The sequence below is a fragment of the Salvelinus namaycush genome, chromosome 32 (genome assembly GCF_016432855.1).
Source record: "Salvelinus namaycush isolate Seneca chromosome 32, SaNama_1.0, whole genome shotgun sequence".
NCBI classification, from domain to species: Eukaryota; Metazoa; Chordata; class Actinopteri; order Salmoniformes; family Salmonidae; genus Salvelinus; species Salvelinus namaycush.
Window position 1 is genome coordinate 14,233,602 of NC_052338.1, and position 22,962 is coordinate 14,256,563.

General features: G+C 39.5%; 1 protein-coding gene across 1 annotated transcript; it reads right to left on the minus strand.

The window, feature by feature from the left end:
• Positions 1-3,661: 3,661 nt before the first annotated feature.
• On the minus strand, positions 3,662-22,142 carry LOC120027304 (CMP-N-acetylneuraminate-beta-galactosamide-alpha-2,3-sialyltransferase 1-like). The gene is made up of 7 exons (XM_038972224.1): positions 22,001-22,142; positions 16,008-16,827; positions 13,750-13,946; positions 7,029-7,208; positions 4,890-4,935; positions 4,561-4,680; positions 3,662-4,337 (listed from the first exon to the last, which is right to left on the minus strand). Exons 2-7 carry the CDS (start codon positions 16,296-16,298, stop codon positions 4,164-4,166), a joined length of 1,008 nt encoding a protein of 335 aa, XP_038828152.1. The 5' UTR covers positions 16,299-16,827; positions 22,001-22,142; the 3' UTR covers positions 3,662-4,163.
• Positions 22,143-22,962: the final 820 nt, after the last annotated feature.

The window sequence follows — 22,962 nt, forward strand, 5'->3', positions numbered from 1 at the left end:
ATCCATTAGGTCAGGGTTTCCCAAACTCGGACCTTGGTTCCCCCCTCCCTGGGTGCACGTTTTGGTTTTTGCCCTAGCACTAGACTGATTCACGCTTTGATGATTTGAATCAGCTGTGTAGTTCTAGGGCAAAAACAAAAATGTGTACCCAGGGGAGCCCCTGGACCGAGTTTGGGAAACCCTGCACTAGATGATAGTGCCCTCTAATGCAGGGTTTCCCAAAGTCGGTGGTGTGTGTGTGTGTTTTTTTTTTTTACGTGGAGCGTGTTATTATCACTGATATTGAATTCATTGACCATTAATAATAATACTCATACATGGTGTTACTGGTCTCCTTTTTTAAACAAATCTTTATTAAAATGAAACATGTTACAGGGTCTCAAAACTTGTCATGTAAAACATGGGAATAGCTCAATCGCAAACACCTTGTGTCCTCTCTCCCCGTCTCCTTCTAAAAACGCATTGGAGGAGAAGGTCAGAGGGGCGGGACCTCTGCTTTCTTATCCAATGGATTTTGAGAAGGAGATGAGGAGAGAGGATGTGAGGAGTATGCAATAGAGATCTTCCCCATGGCTCAAAAAAATGTATGGGGGGAGGGATAAGACTTTGGAGCAATGAAAATACCCATTGACTGGCAGAGTTGCCTCAAGGCACATAACTAAAGTCCTAATGTCCCAAAGATAAATCAATCACAGAGGCATCCTTCAGCTTATCTTATGATACTTTAAATACAATAACGCAGGAATATCAGTTATCTTACCATGTCATTTCTCCCGTGAGATTTTTTTTGTCATCTAAAAGGTGAAAATATTAAAATATGCAAGCGAGAGTGTAAAATATATTTAAAATGCATGAATGAGTGCAATAACACAAGATTCAAGCACCCCATGTAAAAGTAAAGGGTGAGTGGTTCTGAATCTTACTGGCTTCAATGATATCACATTTCATCAACTTCAAACAAATATTCCCCTCAATGCTAGGCAGTGGTGGAAAAAGTACCCATATGTCATATTATAGTAAAAGTTAAGATACCTTAATAGATAATGACAAAAGTGAAAGTCACTCAGTAAAATACTACTTGAGTAAAAGTCTAAAAGTATTTGGTTTTAAATATACTTAAATATCAAAAGTAAAAGTATAAGTATTTTCAAATTCCTTATATTAAGCAAACCAGACAGCACTATTTTCTTGTTTTTTAAATGTACAGATAGCCAGGGTCACACTCCAACACTCAGACATTATTTAGTGAGTCCGCCAGATCAGAGGCAGTAGGGATCTACTCTTGATAAATGCGGGAATTTAACCATTTTCCTGTCCTGCTAAGCATTCAAAATGTAACGATTAATTTTAGGTGTCATGGAAATTGCATGGAGTAAAAAGTACATTATTTTCTTTAGGAATGTAATGAAGTAAAATTAATGTTGTCAAAAATATAAATAGTAAAGTACAGATACCCCCAAAAAACTACTTAAGTAGTACTTTAAAGTATTTTTACTTGAGTACTTTACACCACTGGTTCTAGGTCACTACAGTTTCCCATCATCGTTAAAGGTCTGATACATCTCTCTTTATCAGAGTCCAACTAGTAGAGATGTATTTGAGAAGCCCCTAACATCTGAAAAGCCTGTAATAAATAATAATACTGTATTTGGTCATGAGTAATTGCAGAGCTGTCATGAGCAGCAGCTCCAGAATTGTAATACTATACATGTTGAATCATTTATCAAAGAATATTGCACTGATCCCTCACAAGAATAACAAAGGCACTTTGGACCTGCTTTAACTAGTAATATGAATATCATGAATAAGGCACTTAATTACAAAAAAACATTGACACCCTTCTGTTTTATGGGGTTACGACTGTACATGGTGGCTAAATGTGAATATGAAATAGTTTTGTTTCAGTCAACTATATAAATCAACCAGCATCAGCTCTGTATCAAAACCATATCCACTGGGCACACCACGTCATTTCAACGTGGACAATTGGGTAATATTTAAATCAACCAATTAGCTCTGTATCAAAACCATATCCACTGGGCACACCACGTCATTTCGACGTGGACAATTGGGTAATATTTGGTTGAGACGTTGATCAATGAGATTACAACCTATATTCACTCGCTCAAAGAGACAGCCGAAAGGTTGTTGAATTCCCAATGTGTTATCACTATGCTTTCAACTGTCTAAAAGCACAACCAAATTCCAACGGAAAAACAATGTCTAGTTTTTGGTTGACTGGTCACCTACAGTACCTTCAGAAAGTATTCACACCCCTTGACTATTTCCACGTTTTGTTACAAAGTGGGATTAAAAATGATTTGCCATTTCTTTTGGTCAACGATCTACACAATAAATACATTTATGGGAAATAAAACAGGCATATATTTAGATAAGTATTCAATCCCCTGAGTCAATACATGTTAGAATCAACTTTGGCAACGATTACAGCAGAGTCTCCAAGATCTTTGCAAACCTGGATTGTACAATATTTGGCCTAGCATTTTAAGGTTATTGTCCTGCTGAAAGGTTGATTTGTCTCCCAGTGTCTGTTGTAATGCAGACTGAACCAGGTTTTCCTCTAGGACTTTGCCTGTGCTTAGCTCTATTCCTTTTCTTTTTGTTCTAAAAAACTCCGTAGTCCTTGCCGATGACAAGCGTACCCATAACATGATGCAGCCACCACCACGCTTGAAAATATGAAGAGTTGTACTCGGTGATGTGTTGTGTTGGATTTGCCCAAACATAATGCTTTGTATTAAGGACATTTCTTTGCCATATTTTTCAAAATTGTACTTAATCGCCTTATTGCAAACAGGATGCATGTTTTGGAATTTTTGTATTCTCTACAGGCTTCCTTCTTTTCACTTTGTCATTTAGTTTAGAATTGTGGAGTAACTACAATGTTGCTGATCCATCCTCAGTTTTCTCCAATCACAGCCATTTAACGCTGCAACTGGTTTAAAAATCACCATTGGCCTCATGGTGAAATCCTTGAGCGGTTTCCTTCCTCTCTGTCAACTGAGTTAGGAAGGACAACTGTATCTTTGTAGCGACTGGCGACTGGGTGTATTGATACACCATCCCAAAGTGTAATTAATATCTTCACTATGCTCAAAGGAATATTCAATGTCTGCTTTTTTAACCCATCTACCAATAGGTGCCCTTCTTCGCAAGGCATTGGGAAACCTTCCTGGTCTTTGTCGTTGAATCGGTGCTTGAAATTCACTGCTTGACTGAGGGACTTTACAGATAATTGTATGTGTGGGGTACAGAGAGGACTTAGTCATTCAGAAATTGATTAACACCATTATTGCACACAGCGAGTTCATGCAACTTACTGGACTTGCTAAGCACATATTTACTCCTGAACTTATTTAGGCATGCGATAAAGGAGTGAATCAGCTTTTCATTTTTATAAATTAGTAAACATTTTTTTTAATAACAATTCCACTTTGACATGTGACATTGTGTGTAGATCAGTGGTACATCTAAATGTTATCCATTTTAAATTCAGGCTGTAGCAACAAAATGTGGAAAAAGTCAAGGGTGAATAGTTTCTTAAGGCACTGTACATGTGTATCACCGCAGTTAAGACCATTTAAAAGCACAACAAAGTTCAAATGGGAATACAATGTCAGATATGTTATTTATACAATAACTTAATGTGTTATCACTGTGCTTCATCTAATAGCACAACCAAATGACAGATTGCAGCTGAGAATACATGACATTAAAATGACATGGTGCAAGTGATCAAATCTGTTTATTGTAGAAATTGTGAAGCGGTCCACAGACCTGCGATCTTGAACGTGCACTCTTTTTTACAAATATATACACACAAAAAAAAATATATATACATTCTTATATATCCCAGGTTTATGACAGACACTTAAAAACCTTGTTTCTTATGATTTATTTTGTTACTTTTTGTCAATGTGCTTTAGTAGTAAAGGCCAAAATCAATCATTTATCAAATGATCAAATGTTGTTATACCTAAAGGAGTTCTAAAATTCAAATCAAATAGCTAAGGGATTCATAGTATGACCATCTAAAACAATTCCATGTCAGCTTAGCGTTTATCCCCAGTGGGTAATCCCTGAGTCGACAGGATTTAGGCTGATGAGGCTTGATGGTCTCAGGCCAATGACATCTCCAGATATCAGAAGCCTTTGAAAATATTGATCTTGTGTTTGTCAGCCAGAAGCATGGTGACGTTGTGCTCATGGTCTGCATCATGCACCCCAGTTTTGCGGAATTCGCCTCCGTGGTAATTCTTTTGCCAGTAGTGGTGCCAGTTCCCATACCGGTCCGCTCCGAACCCGTACACATTCACCTAAATGATACAATACAACATTATGCAGAGATACTCATCCACCCTGGATTTGGACATCAGTGTGCCGCCGCCACCCCCCATATTTTGGGACACTTTTTACGGCTTTAAACGCTAAGATCTCAGCACAAACTCAACGCGAACCCAGCTCATGCTTTGCAATCACGCTCATGGTGTATAGAACTTTGGCAGACAGACAAATGGAAGTGAAGGTGGGTGGACTCACCTTATCACAGATGTGCACGGCGAACAATAGGCTGAGGAAGCCAGTGGAGGGATACTGGCCATGACGCTCCAGCCATGTGTCATAGACATATTTAAAGAAGGTTGGGCTATATATCAGCACCTGCAAAAAAACAAAACAACTTTGACCTTGTGAGAAGTTGAAATCATTACATTTGAATGTTATCAACCAACCAATCACTCTTCAAAATCTGCATTCTTTCATCTCCAGGTAAGGTAAACTAAAGCAGATTGACCCATACATAGGGCTTTGGTCAAAAGTAATGCTCCACTATAGGGTGCCATTACAGACAGACCTAAAGGTTCACTCACCCTGTTCTTGTTTGCCTTAATCCTGGACCGGACAGGAACGTATGTTCTGCGGGAAGAAAAATGCATAATATAAGTACTATCAAAGTATTATCACAGATACACTATATATACAAAAGTAGGTGGACACCCTTTCAAATGAGTGGATTTGGCTATTTCAGTCACACCAATTGCTGACAGGTGTATAAAATTAAAAACACAGCCATGCAATCTCCATACACAAACATCGGCAGTAGAATAGCCCTATTGAAGAGGTCAGTGGCTTTCAACGTGGCACGGTCATAGGATGCCACCAAGTCAGTTCAGCCACACAAGCTCAGAACAGTGCCACTGAGTGCTGAAGTGCGTAAAAATTGTCCGTCTTCGGTTGCAACACTTATTAGAGTTACAAACTACCTCTGGAAGCAACATCAGCACAAGAACTGCTCATCTGGTTCTCTAGTATGGGAAGACAAACTTCTTTGTTCCAGTCTCTTCGCCGCCAAAACTTTTACATCAATAAAAGGGGAACATTATTCCTAACATCTAAATGCTAAGAATAGTCGATGGGGATCTAAAGAATAATCATGTCATATTGTTTGTTATTTTGTGATGTCATTAAGGATGGTATAACAAAGTAACTAACTCTGAAAGTGTAGGTATTCTATGTATCAACTTTACATCTAAATGTTGTATAAAATATATTAAATATGAGAACTTTTGTGAAGATAGCAATGTGATTTTAGCCTTCTAAATTAGATAATTGTTTTTCATATAAACTTGTGCCCAGTCAGTAACCATGCACAAGTGAGCATAGACATTGTGTCGGCGCGATGGAATGTCCCCTTTTTACCCGAGCATAAAAGCCTTGGTAGCGAAATTTACATTAGACCAAGCAGACGGACGGTGTAAGTTGGACATCACGAATGGTTAAAACTACAACACCAGAAAGAGTGGAGCGGTGGTTACACGGCTGAAAATGGTGAGACCAGTACATTGTCGGGTTACTACTGGCGTGTAGTGTACGGGAGCTGAACCCTGAATATTCAATCATTGAGACCACTACGAAACCAAAAGACGTGAGACCGTGGTCTACACGTTGAAATGGTTAGAAACTCTGAAGCTCTCAACCTCAACAAGAGTGAAGATCATAAAGACTAGACCAGAATATTCACAGTCTGCAGCTGTGCATGCAAAAGTGGTCCTAGAACTTTGACTAAAAGAAACGAGGTGGGAAGGAAGAATCCCTCTCAGACAACCGTTGGTACATCTGAAATATCTATTCTAACAAACACTTCACTACCAGAGCAGCTCTACAACTAAGGACATTGTGACCACGGGTGGACAACCAGAGCCTTACATCGAGCCACTCCCCATAAACGGATCGATTGGAGAAAGACATCTATGCGTAAATATATACATGTAAATAATGCATTTCCTATCCGAATGAGCGGTGGTTCATGTGCAAAGTATTACTATTCCTTTGAGCGTAGGTTCCAAACGTAACAATGATAAGTTGAATCTCTGTCTCTCCCTTTACCTTTCTTTCCATTGACCCTTCCCTTTTATAACAAAGCAGTGATGCTTTTGTTCGTCCACTAGGGACCTGTTTTCATTGTATTACGTCTAATCAATAATCTATACCGTGTGTATATATGTATTCTGTTTAATTATTTAGTTAGTAAATAAATAATTAAGCCAATTTGTGTATTGCTGATTCATCAATAAAGTTAGGGTTGTTGCAGATAGCAAAGAGTATGTGACGTTCAGAATGAGACTGATATTAGGTAATGATTAATAATTGACTGTTATTGATGTAAGAGATATCTATATCTTTAGAGTTTAATTCGTTAAACAACTTTTCGCGTGGTGCCCCAAATTCCTAATGAGTTAATTGTGACATGATTAATTTAGTCGAGTAACAATTAAAAACAGTTGATAAAATAAATAACAGTCATCAGAGTAATGATAGTCACATCACAACAGAAAGTTTACACAGCTTGAAGGATAAATGATTCCGGACCTCAGTGATGAGAAAGTTGTTTATACTTTAATCTTTGCAGACAATTCCACAGGCGTCAACTACAGTTTCTATTGAAGATTTGCTAAGGTGCACTTACATACTTTATGTGAACGTGTAGTGCATGGTTATTGATCACTCACTCGTTGATGGAGCCTGTGGTCAAGGCACTGGTGATCCACTGCAGGTCCAGAGTCTTGAAGGGGATGAGCAGAAGACTGGTGGTGTTGTCCAGATCTATGGCGCTCTCTGGGTACATGACGTGATGCGTGGTCCGGCTCCCAACATCCTCCTCAAAGCCAGAGGTAGGAGCCATGTTCATTCTGCAGGAGCAGGGTTACGGTTAAGGTAGTATATTCTGCAATATAACATATGGAGCAGAACACTGGTGGTGTTGTCCAGATCTATGGCGCTCTCTGGGTACATGACGTGATGCGTAGTCCAGCTCCCAACATCCTTCTCAAAGCCAGAGGTAGGAGCCATGTTCATTATGCAGGGTTACGGTTAAGGTAGTATATTCTGCAATATAACATATAGGTGATACTACTTCCACATAATAATCAACATAGCTAGCTTCCGGTGACGCAACTTAGGAAATGGCTGCCTAGTTTTTCGTACTGCACATCGGTTGGGAATTTCCCCCCCAAATTCAAGTATTTACTCTGAGCATTATAATAACTTACGCAAAATGGAAAAGGGGAAAACAGGAAAAGGTCGTGGAGCTACAACAACAGCCCGTAACAAGACAGCAGAAGATATAATCGTCGAAGAACCCGAAATGGCTAATGCTAGCGCAAATAAGATAGCAGCAGCAAAAGAACCCTCATTTCGTGAGGTGATGAAGGAGGAATTGCGCGAGGCGCTCACAGGCTTACGAGAGGAACTTCGAGAAGATGTAAGAAAAGAACTAAATGAGTTCAAGAAGGGCATTAACCAGAAACTGGAAGAAAACAAATTAAATGGGTAGAAGGGGAGTTGCAATCTTGATCCCAAATTCAGTTAATTTTGAGTTTATGTCAGAAATAAAAGACAAGGAGGGTAGATTTATACTTGTTAAATGTAAACTGGATAACAAGGAAGTTACATTATTTAATGTATACGCACCCCCAGGGAGTGACATGGTCTTCTATAGGAAGGTGTTTGATTTAATTGCCACAGAAACCACTGGCACTCTTATCTGTGGAGGGGATTTTAACACAATTCTAAACTCAAAATTGGACAGCACAAATCAAAATAGGAAAATGAGCCTAGTTGCCAAAAAGATCAATAGGATACTGCAGGATCTAGGACTGCTCGATGTATGGCGTGACACCCACAAGACCGATAAGGAATATACTTTTTACTCAGCCCGCCACACTGAATACTCCAGGTTAGACTACTTTTTTATGTACAGTGCAGATAGACACAGGCTTAAGGATTGTAGGATCGGGCAGAGCGACTTATCAGATCATAATGGAGTTTACCTCACTCTACACCTTGATAGCAAACCAAGAAATACTACATGGAGACTTAATACAAGCATGCTGAATGATCCAGCATTCAAGGAATCAATAAAGACAGAATTTAACATCTATCTGGAGAATAATGATAATGGGGAAGTATCTCCTGCTATACTGTGGGATGCAGCTAAGGCAGTTATTAGAGGAAAAATCATAGCCACATCGTCTCTCAAGAAAAAGATTAAAGCACAGAAACTGCTGAAATTACAGGAAACCCTAAGAAACTTAGAACGATCTCATAGTCAATACAAAGACCCTCTTATATTACGAGAGATTCAAAAGGTAAAACAGGAAATTGACCAGATTTATAGAGAAGAAGTAGAGAAAAAGCTTAGGTTCCTGAAACAACGATATTATGAAGCAGGCTCAAAGGCAACCAAATTACTAGCATGGAGACTCAGGAAACAACAAGCACAGAATACAATTTTTAAAATAAAAGACCCCAAAACAAAAAAGATCACATGCAAATTAGATGAAATACAGAATGCATTTGAATCATATTACACAAATCTGTACAAGCAACCAGAGAAGGCAGATGCACAGACAATAGAGCACTTTTTGAACTCACTTGATCTCCCCTCAATTGGGACAGAGCAAAATGATAGACTAACTTTAGAAATATCCACCGAAGAAATTAATAAAGCAATATCTCAACAAAAAGTCAACAAGTCTCCAGGCACTGATGGCTTCCCTTCAGAATGGTTCAAGACCTTCAGAGAACAACTAACACCTCTACTTAAGGCCTGTTTTAACTGGACTCTGAAGGAGGGTGGTCTCCCACCGTCATGGAGAGGCCATCATATCTGTAATCCCAAAAGAGGGTAAAGATAAGAAAGAATGCAGTTCATATAGACCTATCGCAATTCTTAACACAGATTATAAACTATATGCATCAATAATAGCCAAAAGAATGGAGAACATAATCCCAGAATTGATTGACGGAGATCAAACGGGTTTCATACAAAATAGGCAGACACAGGACAATATAAGGAGAACACTACATGTCATGGACCACATTACTCAGAATAAGACAAGTGCAATATTAATCAGTCTAGATGCAGAAAAAGCATTTGATTCAGTGGGATGGGATTACCTATTCCAAGTTATGGAAAGATTTGGTTTCAACAAAGAAGTGATACAGTGCATCAAAACACTGTATTCATGTCCGACCGCTAGAATAAAGATAAATGGACATTTGACACGAACGATAAAATTAGAGCGAGGGGCAAGACAAGGCTGTAATCTTTCACCCACGCTCTTCTCCTTGTACCTCGAACCATTAGCACAGGCAATAAGACAGGACCCAACCTTAGAGGGAATAACAATAAGAGACAGTGAACATAAGATATGCATGTATGCAGATGACGTTCTGTTATTCCTTAAAGACCCAGGCTCAAGCGTACCTAGATTGATGGATGTTCTACAAACATTTGGAACATATTCAGGGTATGTGCTTAACGTACACAAGACCCAAGCCCTAGTATATAATTATACCCCACAGGAAGAGCTGAAGAATAGGTATAACTTCACCTGGACCTCTTCATCCATTAAATATCTTGGAGTATACCTACCAAAAGATACACCCAAACTTTATTGCATGAATTACGATCACATCAACAAGAAAATATATGATGACCTAGACAGGTGGAACTCACTTCCCTTAGATCTTAGTAGTAGAATTGAAACAATCAAAATGAACATCCTGCCGAGGTTATTGTATTTGTTCCAATCACTGCCCATAGAAATCCCACCTAAACAGTTTAGGGAATGGGATAAACGGATATCAAGGTTTATCTGGAACAGTAAGAGACCAAGAACTAGATATACAACATTACAATTACCAAAAAACTGTGGGGGTATGGCCTTACCAAACCTAAAAGATTATTATGTGTCAGCCCAATTGAGACCCCTGGTTTGTTGGTGCAATTCAGAATACGAATCCAAATGGAAAGACATCGAGACTACTTTGACAGGGATACCCATACAGTCAGTTTTGGGAAATAAGGACATGGTAAAAGAAATATACAATAGACAAAATCAGTGGATTAATTTCTCTCTGAAGACATGGTTTAGGGTAGTTAAGCAAAATAATTTAGACAGAGAGATCAAACTGCTGAGTTGGCCCGCATACGACCCCAGCTTCATCCCTGCAACTCAGGACAGCAGATTTAAACAATGGACGCAGAAAGGCATCACATCATTCAGTACAATTATAAGGAATGGGAACCTAGATAACTTCCAGGACTTAAGTAAAAAACATGGCTTGGATAAACAAGATTTTTACAGATACCTACAAGTCCGACACTATTTCTTAAGGGAGATAAAAGTGACTGACCCTCGAGCACCTCCAAAATTAATCCAAGTATTCACTAACGCATACAACTTGGGGAGTAACAAAAAAACGATTTCAAATCTCTACTTGGGTATTCAATCCTCAAAGAAACATTCTACAAACTATATTAAAAAGAAATGGGAGGAGGAACTTAACATTGAAATAACTGATGAAACATGGTTGAACATATTAGAGACTCAACAAAGCTCCACCAACTCAAGGTCATGGAGAGAATTCTGTTGGAAGAATGTTATACGTTTCTTCATAACACCTAAACTGAAATCAAAACAGACTGGCTCACCACACCCTTGTTGGAGAGAATGCGGTCTATTGAGGGCGGACCACTCTCATATCTTTTGGTCCTGCCCCGCAATCGAAACTTACTGGGGAGAAATAAGATCTAACATTGGAAAAATAATGGGATTTGACATAGAACAAACATTAATTTCTTTGTACTTGGGTGAAATACCAGATAACTTACACAATAGAGAAAAGTACCTCTTGAAGGTCCTACTGGCAGCCAGTAAAAAGGCTATCACTAGGAAATGGCTACAAAAAGACCCTCCCACAGTGACACAATGGATAGACATTGTAGAAGAAATACACCACATGGAGCGTATGACCTTTGCTTTAAGAACTCAACAGGAGAGAGGTCAGGAATACTGGGAGAAATGGGTTTCATACTTGGAAAAGGTCTAATTCAAAGATGCTAATGTAACTAATATGATGATGAAGGTATGAAGTGCACTGTAACTGCCAGATCATTTTTGTTCTTTTATTTTACTTTATTTGTACTTTCTTTGTGTTCCTACAATAAAAACAAAGTATAAAAAAAAAAAAAAATCAACAAAGCTGTTTTGAGGGTAGGATGCCTGGAGGTTAAAAAAACTTGAATATGTAGCTAAATTAAAAAGTATTTCATTTGGAATGTGAACATGGTGATGAATCATGTGGCAGTCTGTGGCATTCCTGCATCTCCACATGATCATACAGTTCATACAGTATGTGTCCCAGTAACAGTGAGTGCATTGAGGGGAAAGCTGTGATTCTGCCTGTTCAATTAATCTAGTTAGTTCTGCAGAGAGGATCTCTCTCCCTCTCTGTGTGTTTGTGTGTTAAGTGAGTGTGGGATGAGCAGTATAATCCATTTCAGCCAAGGACTTTCCTCCTCATTTACACATTGATAGTTGGTCTGGTTCCTCATTGAAAAACAGTGCAGAAATCAAATCTAAATCTATGTTGACTGCATGAACTTTACAAAAACCATGTGATCAAAGGTCATGCAGTTAATAAATAAGTCGCTTTCAAGTCGCTTCTCACCAACTGCACCATGCAGCCATTACCTGAATTGTGGGATGCACTATTTGTCAACCAATTATTAGGGTGTTTTTGGTTAACCCACACGAACGTGACCAAAAGTGACTGAAACAGGAACCAACTTTGCCGCGATTCTACATGGGATACAAATGAAAGTGATGAGACCAATTAATTGTAGCCTATACATGTTATGTTTTGTTTGAGTGTTTGATATGGGGGTATAGGAACATTTGACTTTTAGAAAGTACAACTTTTATAAACGATAGCAGCTATGTTGACACTGCCAAGTTGAACTGAGCCTTGCTGTTGTTAACCACCCCAGTATCTAACTTTCGGCTGTCGCAGATGCACCTCCCCCGACTTTAACCCGTCAACTTTCGTCTACAGTCGGCTTCGTTAACCTTACTGCTCGAACAAACCCAATTTTATTCGAGTGTATTGGCCAGTCCCTCCCTCCATTGCACATTTATCACATAATGTGGTTCCATCAAGCCACACCATCAGCGCATTTCCGCAACAAGTTTGCCAAAATCGTTGCATATTGCTATGCAAAATTGCAGAATTGCCGCTGCAAAATCAAGCATTTTTTCCTGCAAATATCACAAAAAATCCCAGCGAAATCTTGGAGGGAATGGTTGGAAGTTGGTAAATAAACTGAAAAGGTTCATACCCCCACCTATGTGCTGGAGTGTGTCTAGTCTCACCACGTATAAAACCAAGGGCTATTCACTGCCACCTGCAGGTAGACTTTCCTGTAGTCAATGACCAAAAGCGCACTTTTTGGCCTCATGGGTAGAATGTTAATTAATAAAGATTTCAGAAAATCCGGTGTTTCTATGTCAAACAACTTTGTTATATTTCAGTCTTCTGTGATGTATATAAAGTGTCATATTTGTATGCAAACTCAATTTCAAATTTAAGCTATATCTGAAATGGTACAGGTGTCTTTTATAAGCTCATAACGATGTGTGTGAGGTATATACTTTTGTTTAAAAATAGATTTGTTTAAGACTACCAAAAGTCACTGTGGCCCTAATTTAGCCCGCTGCAATAAAAGGTTTTAAAGGAACGTTTTCTCAGGAGTACATTTCATTAGCTGACCCCTTCTGCTGACCTGGATGGAATTCTGCCATCCAACCCATATCAAGTCCCAGTTGACTACTACAAAATAGCAAAAGCCCTCAATGGTGCTGCACATCATGCTAAAACAGCTTTTGGGCTTTGACTATCAAATTCTATGAGTCAAACTGACATGGGAACAACAGGTAGGGCAGCTGACAGGTGTGACACGATGTGAGGAACTGTCTATGCTAGGGTGATATTGATGACATCAAACCAAATGGGGCGTCGACACCTACATGTACCTCATACCACGATCAGATCACAATATAATTCAACAAGGGAGATGATATTCATAGCCTATACAAACACCTCGATGGAACAAACTTGTACTTTCATGTGGTATTGTCATGATCATTGTAGTCTATAAAACGCTTTGTATACCGTTTGTATACTGGCTCAGGTGTAATCTTATCAAAGGTGGGGGTGGGAATCAAGAAACTGGACTACAATGGTTGCACTTACAAATAACATCAAAACCTAGATCTTGGTCAGACATGAATGCTATACAGAACAAAACCTTATCTGGCTTTGCAGCTCCATTCCTAATATAATACTCTGAGGTGTGACAAACAAAAAACAAGCTTGCTCAGTCACCTGATGATGACATCACTGGAGTCGATGAGGGGTCCGTAGCGGGAGCCCTTGAGGTTCCCAGAATTCCCCACCACAGCACAGGTCCTACAGCGCTCAGGCCCCGCGTCCTTGTAGAGGTCGTCATCATCAGGGATGACCTGGAACAACTTCTCCACCACCTCTCTGAAGTTGGCCGGGTCCTTCTGTCCCTGCAACCGCTGGACAGAGACGGAAACCGTCAATCCTTTAGCTGTGTCTTCAACCACTCTGGACAGAGCAGAGCCAGAAGAGGTAGACACACAGCATAGACAGCCCAGCTACCACAATGTTCGGAGAACCATATGTTTCTTAGCGCTTGGTGAGAGCATGGTTGTCCTATGGTTATTTTGCATACAACCTTCCCGTAACGTTTCCTCATGGTTCTATTTAAACTCATGTTCTCAGAATGATCTGAAAACGTTAAGAAACAGCCTTTTTCTGTGGGAATTCCAGTATTTCAGCATAATGTTTTCTGCAGGTTTCCTCGTCATTCTATTTAAGGTCATGTTCAAGAAAACTCCATAAAAACCACAAAACATTAGTTCAAAGAATGTTCTAAGAATGTTATTTAAAAACATGTACATTCTGTTCTCAGCATCAAAAGACAATCCTATTAAATGGATACTTGGTAATGAGGCCCTGTATCTACTTGCCCAGTCAGATGAACTCTGGATACCATTTTTACATCTGCGTGCATTTTGAAGGAAGTTGCTAACTAGCACAATTGCTAAGTAGCGTTAGCGCAAAGACTGGTAATCTGCTAGCAGATACCCATAGACTTCCAGTCATTGAGCCAACACTAGTTAGTACTTGCTCTCAAAACTACCTCTATATTAGCCCTATACCTCTATATATTGCTCTTATCCAGAGCAACTTACAAGAGCAATTAGGGTTAAGTGCCTTGCTCAATAGCACATCAGATTTTTCACCTAGTTGGCTCTGGGATTTGGCCCAACACTCTTAACCGCTTGACTACATGTTGCCCTACTGGACACAGACACATACAAACGGTATCCACTGCTTCATCTGACTCTGGGGAAGTAGGTAAAGGGCTTCATCTGACTCTGGGGAAGTAGGTAAAGGGCTTCATCTGACTCTGGGGAAGTAGGTAAAGGGCTTCATCTGACTCTGGGGAAGTAGGTAAAGGGCTTCATCTGACTCTGGGGAAGTAGGTAAAGGGCTTCATCTGACTCTGGGGAAGTAGGTAAAGGGCTTCATCTGACTCTGGGGAAGTAGGTAAAGGGCTTCATCTGACTCTGGGGAAGTAGGTAAAGGGCTTCATCTGACTCTGGGGAAGTAGGTAAAGGGCTTCATTGCCAAAGTCCCGAGGTATCCCTTAAAGTATGTTCAGTTATGTTGGTCATGCCCACTAATTGGATCTTAATGTGTGCTTGTTTCCTTTGAAATAGAGTCTGTTTGAATAGACTAAAATGACCAGCTTTGGTGGAGCAGTGGATTCATTCAATGGATAGACAGCAGAAGATCATAGGTTTGAATCTGGGGCAATGCCACAATATATATATATATATTTTTTTTTACATATTTAATGCCTAAGCAAATTAATTTCAACTAACCTAGAACTGTCAATATGGTGACAGATTAGGTTCAAAAATAGAATGTCTCTGAAAGACTGAGCAACAGGGAGTGGAAGTTTTTTCCCCTCTGTTTATTGAATCTAAACTTTTCTAGCAGTGTTGAATGGTATTCATTCAGTTCTTTCTGGTGCAATCTTAGCCACCTCATAGTAAAGCATAGCTGACTAGGAGATGGCATTGTTAAGAAAACAAAGTTAATTGCGTTGGTACGTACATATCATTAATAACGTAGTCATGGACACATTGTTTTCTTCCTTGTCCTGATTATCATTAGGATGGGTTGCCTGATGTGACTGAACCAAACTCACCTCTGATTATTCACCTGTAAGTCTCAGAACATCTCATCTGCCATCACCTGTACATGTCAGTCAGCAGACTGTCCCTCCAGGTCATCAGAGGGTGGACTAACCCTAAACTCTAACCCTTGCTTTATGTCCATATCCCGGTTCAACTAACCCTTGCTTCAAGTCCACAACCCAGTTCAACCCTAACCCTAGCTTCAAGTCCACAACCCAGTTCAACCTTAACCCTAGCTTCAAGTCCACAACCCAGTTCAACCCTAACCCTAGCTTCAAGTCCACAACCCAGTTCAACCCTAACCCTAGCACAAGCTCAATCCTAACCCTTGCAGTAGTAACATCTCACCTGCCACCAGTGGTATGTGTCGTCAGTCAGCAGGCTGTTCCTCCTAGACATCAGAGGGGGGACTGACAGGTTGAACCGCTCAGTGAACCAGGGGTCGTCGTCCAGCTCTGTCATACACTCTCGACAGCCACACTGGCCGTTAGAGAAGAAGCTGTCTGACTTGCGTATGGCATATTTGAAGAAGTACAGAGAGGGATCTCTCAACGTGAAACTGAAGAGGAACATGGTGAAAGTTACAATAAAGGCTAACACAGTAAATGTCCTGAAGTTCTTCTGCATCGATAGATACATGGTGTAGTGGTAGACAAAAATGAAATTTTCAGGGAAGCGAAAAACAGAGAAGCCCCTTATTGAAAATTCAGATTTCCAAGGGATGTCTGAGAAGAATTTCTCCCCTGGAGATTTCTTGGCTATAACAGGATGAACACTGGGTTCCTCTGATGAACAGAAACAGGCCGTGTCTTCATCACAATTACAGGCTCCACTTGAAGCCGTTGGAAAACAATAACATCTCAGTAAAAATGTGACCAGAATATTAGCTCCTTATATTTTGTAGGGAAAGCCTTGGCCTTCTATAGAAAATGTTTTGGTCAGACAAAAATCACTCCGTTGAAATCCATAGATGAGGAATCCTTGTGCATGTCCATTACTCGTCTGCTGACCAGTAGTATGGTAATTCCACTGTGGTACACAATCCAGGATGGTCCTGTCAACCTAATGATGGCCAGATAACGACATCCATCTGCTCTTCTGCTGTTGACAGTGTGAGGTTAGTGACTGGTGCGTCTAGCATTCACTTCCTGTACAGTCAATCATCCACCTAGAAGGCAAACAAGACATTTAAAACAAATACACACGGCTGGGTAAATTAGCGATGATATGTGCAAAAAAAAAAAGAAGAAGGCCCTTCAACAGCTTTCAACTTGAAGTATTCCCAGAACCAACTCTAACTTTATACTAAAAACAGAGAAGCAGGAAGACCTCCTGGGATCTACTTCCACATAAAAGGACAGAGCTCCACTATGCAGCAGGCTGGGTTTACTGTTAACATGTCACAGTATTGTTCACATTCAGCCAAGGCAAGTCTATAGCCACATTCCACACAGATAATCTCTCGTCAAATTATAGGCAGAGTTGATAAATAAGGGATTAGCAGAAAAACATACTAACTTCCCATTTTTGGTCATTACAAATCTGTGTCATGTCAATTTAGTGCAGATCTCCAATACAAAGGGACACAGAGACCAGAGGCTGGGAGTGTTACATTTTTTTTTCAAAAGAGGATTCTACCAGGAAACACTGGGTCTGCCCTGCAGGGAGACAGAGGAGCAGCGGTTGTGAAGGGCGTCTATGAGAGATGAAGATAATGGAATGGAGGAATGTCTGAGGCTGTGTGGGAGGGATCGTGACCTTTCTGTGGAAAGGTTGATCTGAGAAAAACATCACCCTCTCATAATCACATCTGAACTGCCGGCCTTGGCACATATCCACATCACCTGTAAGGTGTAAACAGTAGGCATATCGTGCTAATGCTACTCAGAGTCACAAGTCTTTGTAAGACATATGGGTATAATCCAACATCTAAAATGTGTGATGTTCTCATTTGAACTTCCATTAGATGTTTATTTGGAACATATGGTAGGTTGTCATTTTGGGAAGGCAATTTGACAGGTGTGTGTGTGTTTGAGTGAGAGAGAAAGAGTGTGTGGTGTGTGTATGTGAGAGTGTGTGTTCGGTGTGTGTGTGTGTGTGTGTGGTGGGGTTAATGCACACTAATGTAAGAGGTGGTGTATTAAAAGTAAATGTTAAAACATACCTAAGTATCAAAAGTATAAATAATTTTAAATTCCTTATATTATGCAAACCAGACTTCACCATTTTGTTGTTTTCAGCCAGGGGCACACTCCAACATAATTTACAAACAAATCATGTGTGTTTAGTGAGTCCGCCAGATCAGAGGCAGTAGGGAAGACCAGGGATGTGAGAATTTGACAATTTTCCTGTCCTGCAAACCATTCAAAATGTAAGGAGTACTTTTGGTTGTCAGGGAAAATGTATGGAGTAAAAAGTACATTATTTTCTTCAGGAATGTAGTGAAGTAAAAGTTGTAAAAATATCAATAGTAAAGTACAGATATCCAAAAAAAACGACTTAAGTAGTACTTTAAAGTATTTTTACTTAAGTACTTTACACCACTGCTTAATCCCAAATAGCACCCCATTACATAATGGTGCACTATCAATGACATTTAGTGCTATACAGAAACCCAGCCTAAAACCCCAAACAGCAAGCAATGCAAATGTGGAAGCACTACTATGGGCCCTGGTCAAAATAGTGGACTATAATGGAGACGCACTCAGCCTTGGACACAGGATAACATGGATGTTTCCGATTTATTTTTGGGAGCGGACTAGAGAACACTTCTCATTTTAGAGAGCGGTAGTCAACAGTTCTCCCACTAGTTAAAAATATACGTCATTTTCATCAGACTGGCGTTAACCGTCAATGTACACCGTTTATTTTTCACTTTAACCAGAATTAAACCCCAGGTCAACATAATGTCACGGGTACAGACGAAGAACCATATATGTGACATAAAATTAAAAAAAGAGATATACATGAAAAATCATTATTGGACACCCTTTTTCTATAGTGAACCGGTTTCACAAAGTTTCCACGCGCTAATTAACAATAATTTTTAATTTAAAGATAGGCTCTCGTGGAATAACCGTTTATGTGCACCACTCAGAATGGACGGACAAGCGCACAACTTTTCTGTTGCTGATGAAAATCGCCGAAATGTGGGAAAGAAACGTAAAACAAAACTAAAAGAATGGAAAGACAGGCAAAGGAAGATCTTACGGGATGCGGGAAAACCCTATACAAATAGTAAGGGTCAAGAAAAAACTGAAAAGCTGTCCAAAAGAGGTAGGTGGAAGAACCGTATATCAAACAATCAAGCTAGCTATAGAGTACAGTAACTAACATGTATGTTCTGGGTTGTTTAATTTGTAACTATAGAGAAAACATATTAGCTAAAGTTCGTTGGCTACTAACTTATACATTATCGTTACAAATGTTATTGCTAGATTATAGAAGAAACATAGCTAGCTACTTTTCACTCCATCCACCGGATGATTCGACATGGCTACAATAGCTAGCTAGTTATATGTAACGTTACACTGTATCCTGCAGGGAAGAGCGTGTTCCACGACGTGCAGAAAGGATTGTGGAAAGTTGACTGATGAGCGCAAGCTGCATCTGTTCAACAGTTTCTACACTGTCCCATACAGAAGATCCTGCATACATGTGAGTTTGGCATGAGGGGATTGCACACCGAGGGTCCATTGAGGTGGCAAGCTGCATATTGAAGTGGGTGAAGACAAAATTCACGCCACTCACCAAACCAGAAGTGCGCAAGTTGATCATCTTCAGTGACAGATGCTGTGGGCAGAATAACAACTGGCGGATGCTCAATCTGATGTCGATGCTCGTCTCTATGGGTTACTTTACCCAAGTTGAGCAGAAGTTCATGGTCTCTGGTCATTTTTTTCTTCCTTGTGATCGATCTTTTGCCACCATCGAGAAGAGGCGCAAGGTGTCAGTCCTTCATACACCTGATGATGTTTCAAAGATGATACTTGAAGCACAACCAGCAAAACCATTCAAGGTGATGAGGATGCAATGTGAAGACTTCAGGCACCTCCCAGATTCTGTCCTCAAGCGACCAGCTGGACTACAGATCACCTCAGTGAGGTGGTTAAAAGTCACAGGTATTGCACAGAGAATAGTTTACTAACATCCCATCAACATGCAACATGTTGTTCTAACAATAAAATATCCTAATGCTTGACTGTGAAAGTTGTTTATTGATGTCAGGAACTTAAAATGTTTCTGTTCTAATTTCAGTTGAGGATCCTTGGAATCTGTACGCCAGACAGAGCCACAGTCTATTTGAGGGATGGAAATCGTGGCTGATCTCCAAACCAAAACAAGGAGCTACACCTCAACCTCCCTATTTTGCAAGCCACTACCCTAGAGCATATGAGAGTCCTCTGCCCATCAAAAAAAACAAGTACCAATATCTGATGACCATGCTCAACTACTTGCCAGCTGCTGCACGCTCTTTTTATAAATCACTGCAGAGTGAATAATTTGTTGTTAAACCAAGCTACATAATTAACTGTTTTTTCTGTGAGTTTATGATCCCCTGAACCTGTATAGTATGTTGAATCTGAATAAATTCCAGAAGACATGTCACCCCTATTGTAGGAAATTAAATGTATAGTAGGTGTTTTCTATGTGAATCAATTTGTGTATGATTTGAACCAGCACAATATATTAAATTAATTTAATTTTAAGATGTTCCTAGTGTAGAAAATGTTATGTACAATGTGTTCTGTTGAGAATTATTTTGTGTGTGATCATTTGAACCTTTTTTAATCTGAATTAATTAAAAACAAATAAGTCATCACATACAGTATGTGAGTATTCATTTGATCTTGATTCCCTTTTTTTATTCATTACAATATACAGTACGTCTCTCTGTCACCACATTTAGCATTAACTAAGCAGTTAATACTTATTTACTGCTGTCACCTCAGTACAGAAGGACATTTCTTGCCTTTAGCATGGGTTTAACGCAATTCAAAACTTAATTGCTGATCATAGTGTTAAACGCAAAGAGAATGGTTTTCTGAACGTTTTGTAATATTGACCTTAGGGACCTGCATAATGGACATGCATATTGGCACATCACATTGATCCATATTTGATATGTACAAGTTGTGCTTGTTTTGATTGAATTAATTTAATTGTATTCTATTTTTGTAGTTATTCTATGGTATGTTCACATTGAGGGCTTCATTTTAAATGAGTCTAAGATTTCATGACTCAACTTTTAATTAAAGTCATCAGTGCTAAAGTTGATAGACCACCTTTAAATGAACCTCCATACAAATGAATTAACTACATATTGCATTTAAGTTATTTACATGAAGGGCATCTGTACTTGAAAGTACTTAAAACATCATATCAGGTGTTAAAAAAGGACATCTTACAAGAGTCATGCAAAATGTCACATATACTGTTCTTCCACAAACTGAAATCATCACTGGAGATATACTGTTCTTCCACATTCTAAAAATTAAAACGACAATAAAAAAAGTATTTTTGAAATAACAAAAAAATATCAATTGTTGTTGGAAGATATGGGTATGGTGAATTATTTGTCAACCATAAAATACCTAATGTGGTACACACAATTAATAATATAAAAATAACTGATTATCTTAAAATGGAAAAATTGTCACATATATGGTTCTTCGTCTGTAGGATTAATTTGTTCGCAACTCTAAATTAGACGTTCATTTGACGTGTCATGAGGTTTTTGACCAGAAAGGGGGAGTATGCTCGGTGTTGGCAGAACTTGGCTGGTAGGAGGTAAAACAACCATGTGCCACATGAGAGCGCTGAACTGCGCTTGACTTTTTACCCCCCAAGCTCTGACATACAATACATTTATATATATTATGACTGCGATAAGTGGTTGTCCCACCTAGCTATTGTAATGAACCTGTAAGGCCACCGAAACTCGCACGTAAGTTAGTTGACTAGCGTAAACAGTCTAGGACACTGATTTCCCATGAAATAATCAAGTTGTATTTTGTTTGGATGAACACAGACAACGCACTCCAGGAGTGACCCGCCGCACAAAACACCTTCCCAAAAACTCCCCCAGCATCCGCACATACAGCAAAGTTGCACAACATTGTGTGATAGGGTGAGAGACTTTCCAATGTGTAAAATATTACGCTAACTGTAAGTCGCTCTCGTCTGCTAAATGACTAAAATGTAAACGTTGTAAACTCCTCAGTGGTATTGTGCGCCATACAAACCTGTCAAAAACGATTTTAAGAAAAAAAAGTGTTTCTAACTCACCCTCTGGTCACACCAGGGCTAATACAGCTCTGACAGATATACAAATTACTGACCTGGTTCAAGTGGTTTTTTAAACGCCCGTTGAAATGCAGCTTGTTTGAGTCCAACAGCACAGCATGTGTTTAGAGGAACTGCATAATGAGCGAGTTATCGATGTGAGAGCAGAATTAGAGTTTAAGAATGACATCAACTCGGGCCCCAAGCCTATGACGTGTTTATAGTGACATTCATGTGACGACTGACTCTAACGCCATAACCTATTGCATAACCTATTGTGCAAAATATGAACACATGTAAAAAAAAGAAACCATGGGAACACCTTGCAATGGCCGGTATTTGGGAATTACCCAAGAGCATTGCGCAATACAGGGTTTCTTGGTACTCAAATACACCCAGCAGTATACTTTTGTATTGTAACCCTGGACAAGCACAACTGGTTCAACTTGTCAACTAATCATCAAGCCCTCAATGAGTTGAATGATGTGTGTTTGTCAATGGATACCACGTAACTGTGTACTGTTAGGGGTACTCGAGGGCCGGGGTTGGAAAAACTGGTGTAACGCTTTCATAATGATTGGTATCATAATTACAGCCACATAGCTGTCAATACAAACATCCTGTCGAATAATGGTTTTGATATGATTTTGTTAAGATTCCCATTGGCGACAGTTAGTCTTACTGGGGTCCGATACATAACGAAAAAGACACTACAGACAAAATACTTTGCAATTTACATACGTTTAAAAAAAAGTAACATGTAGTGTGTGTGCTTTTATCAGTTACACATGCACGTCAGTACATATACACAAAAAAGTATATCACATGGGGGAGTGGCGTGAGGTTTTGCTTGATTTGTTTTTAAAATCAGGTTGGCTGTTCACAATGGATAGGCTACCATACAACAAAGAAGGAACAAGTGCAGCAACATTGCTTAATAACAGGTATTTAGGTAACACCTTGTGCAGATAGGGTTCTGAACAGAGTGAGAGACAGAACATTTTAATTGAATTGTACC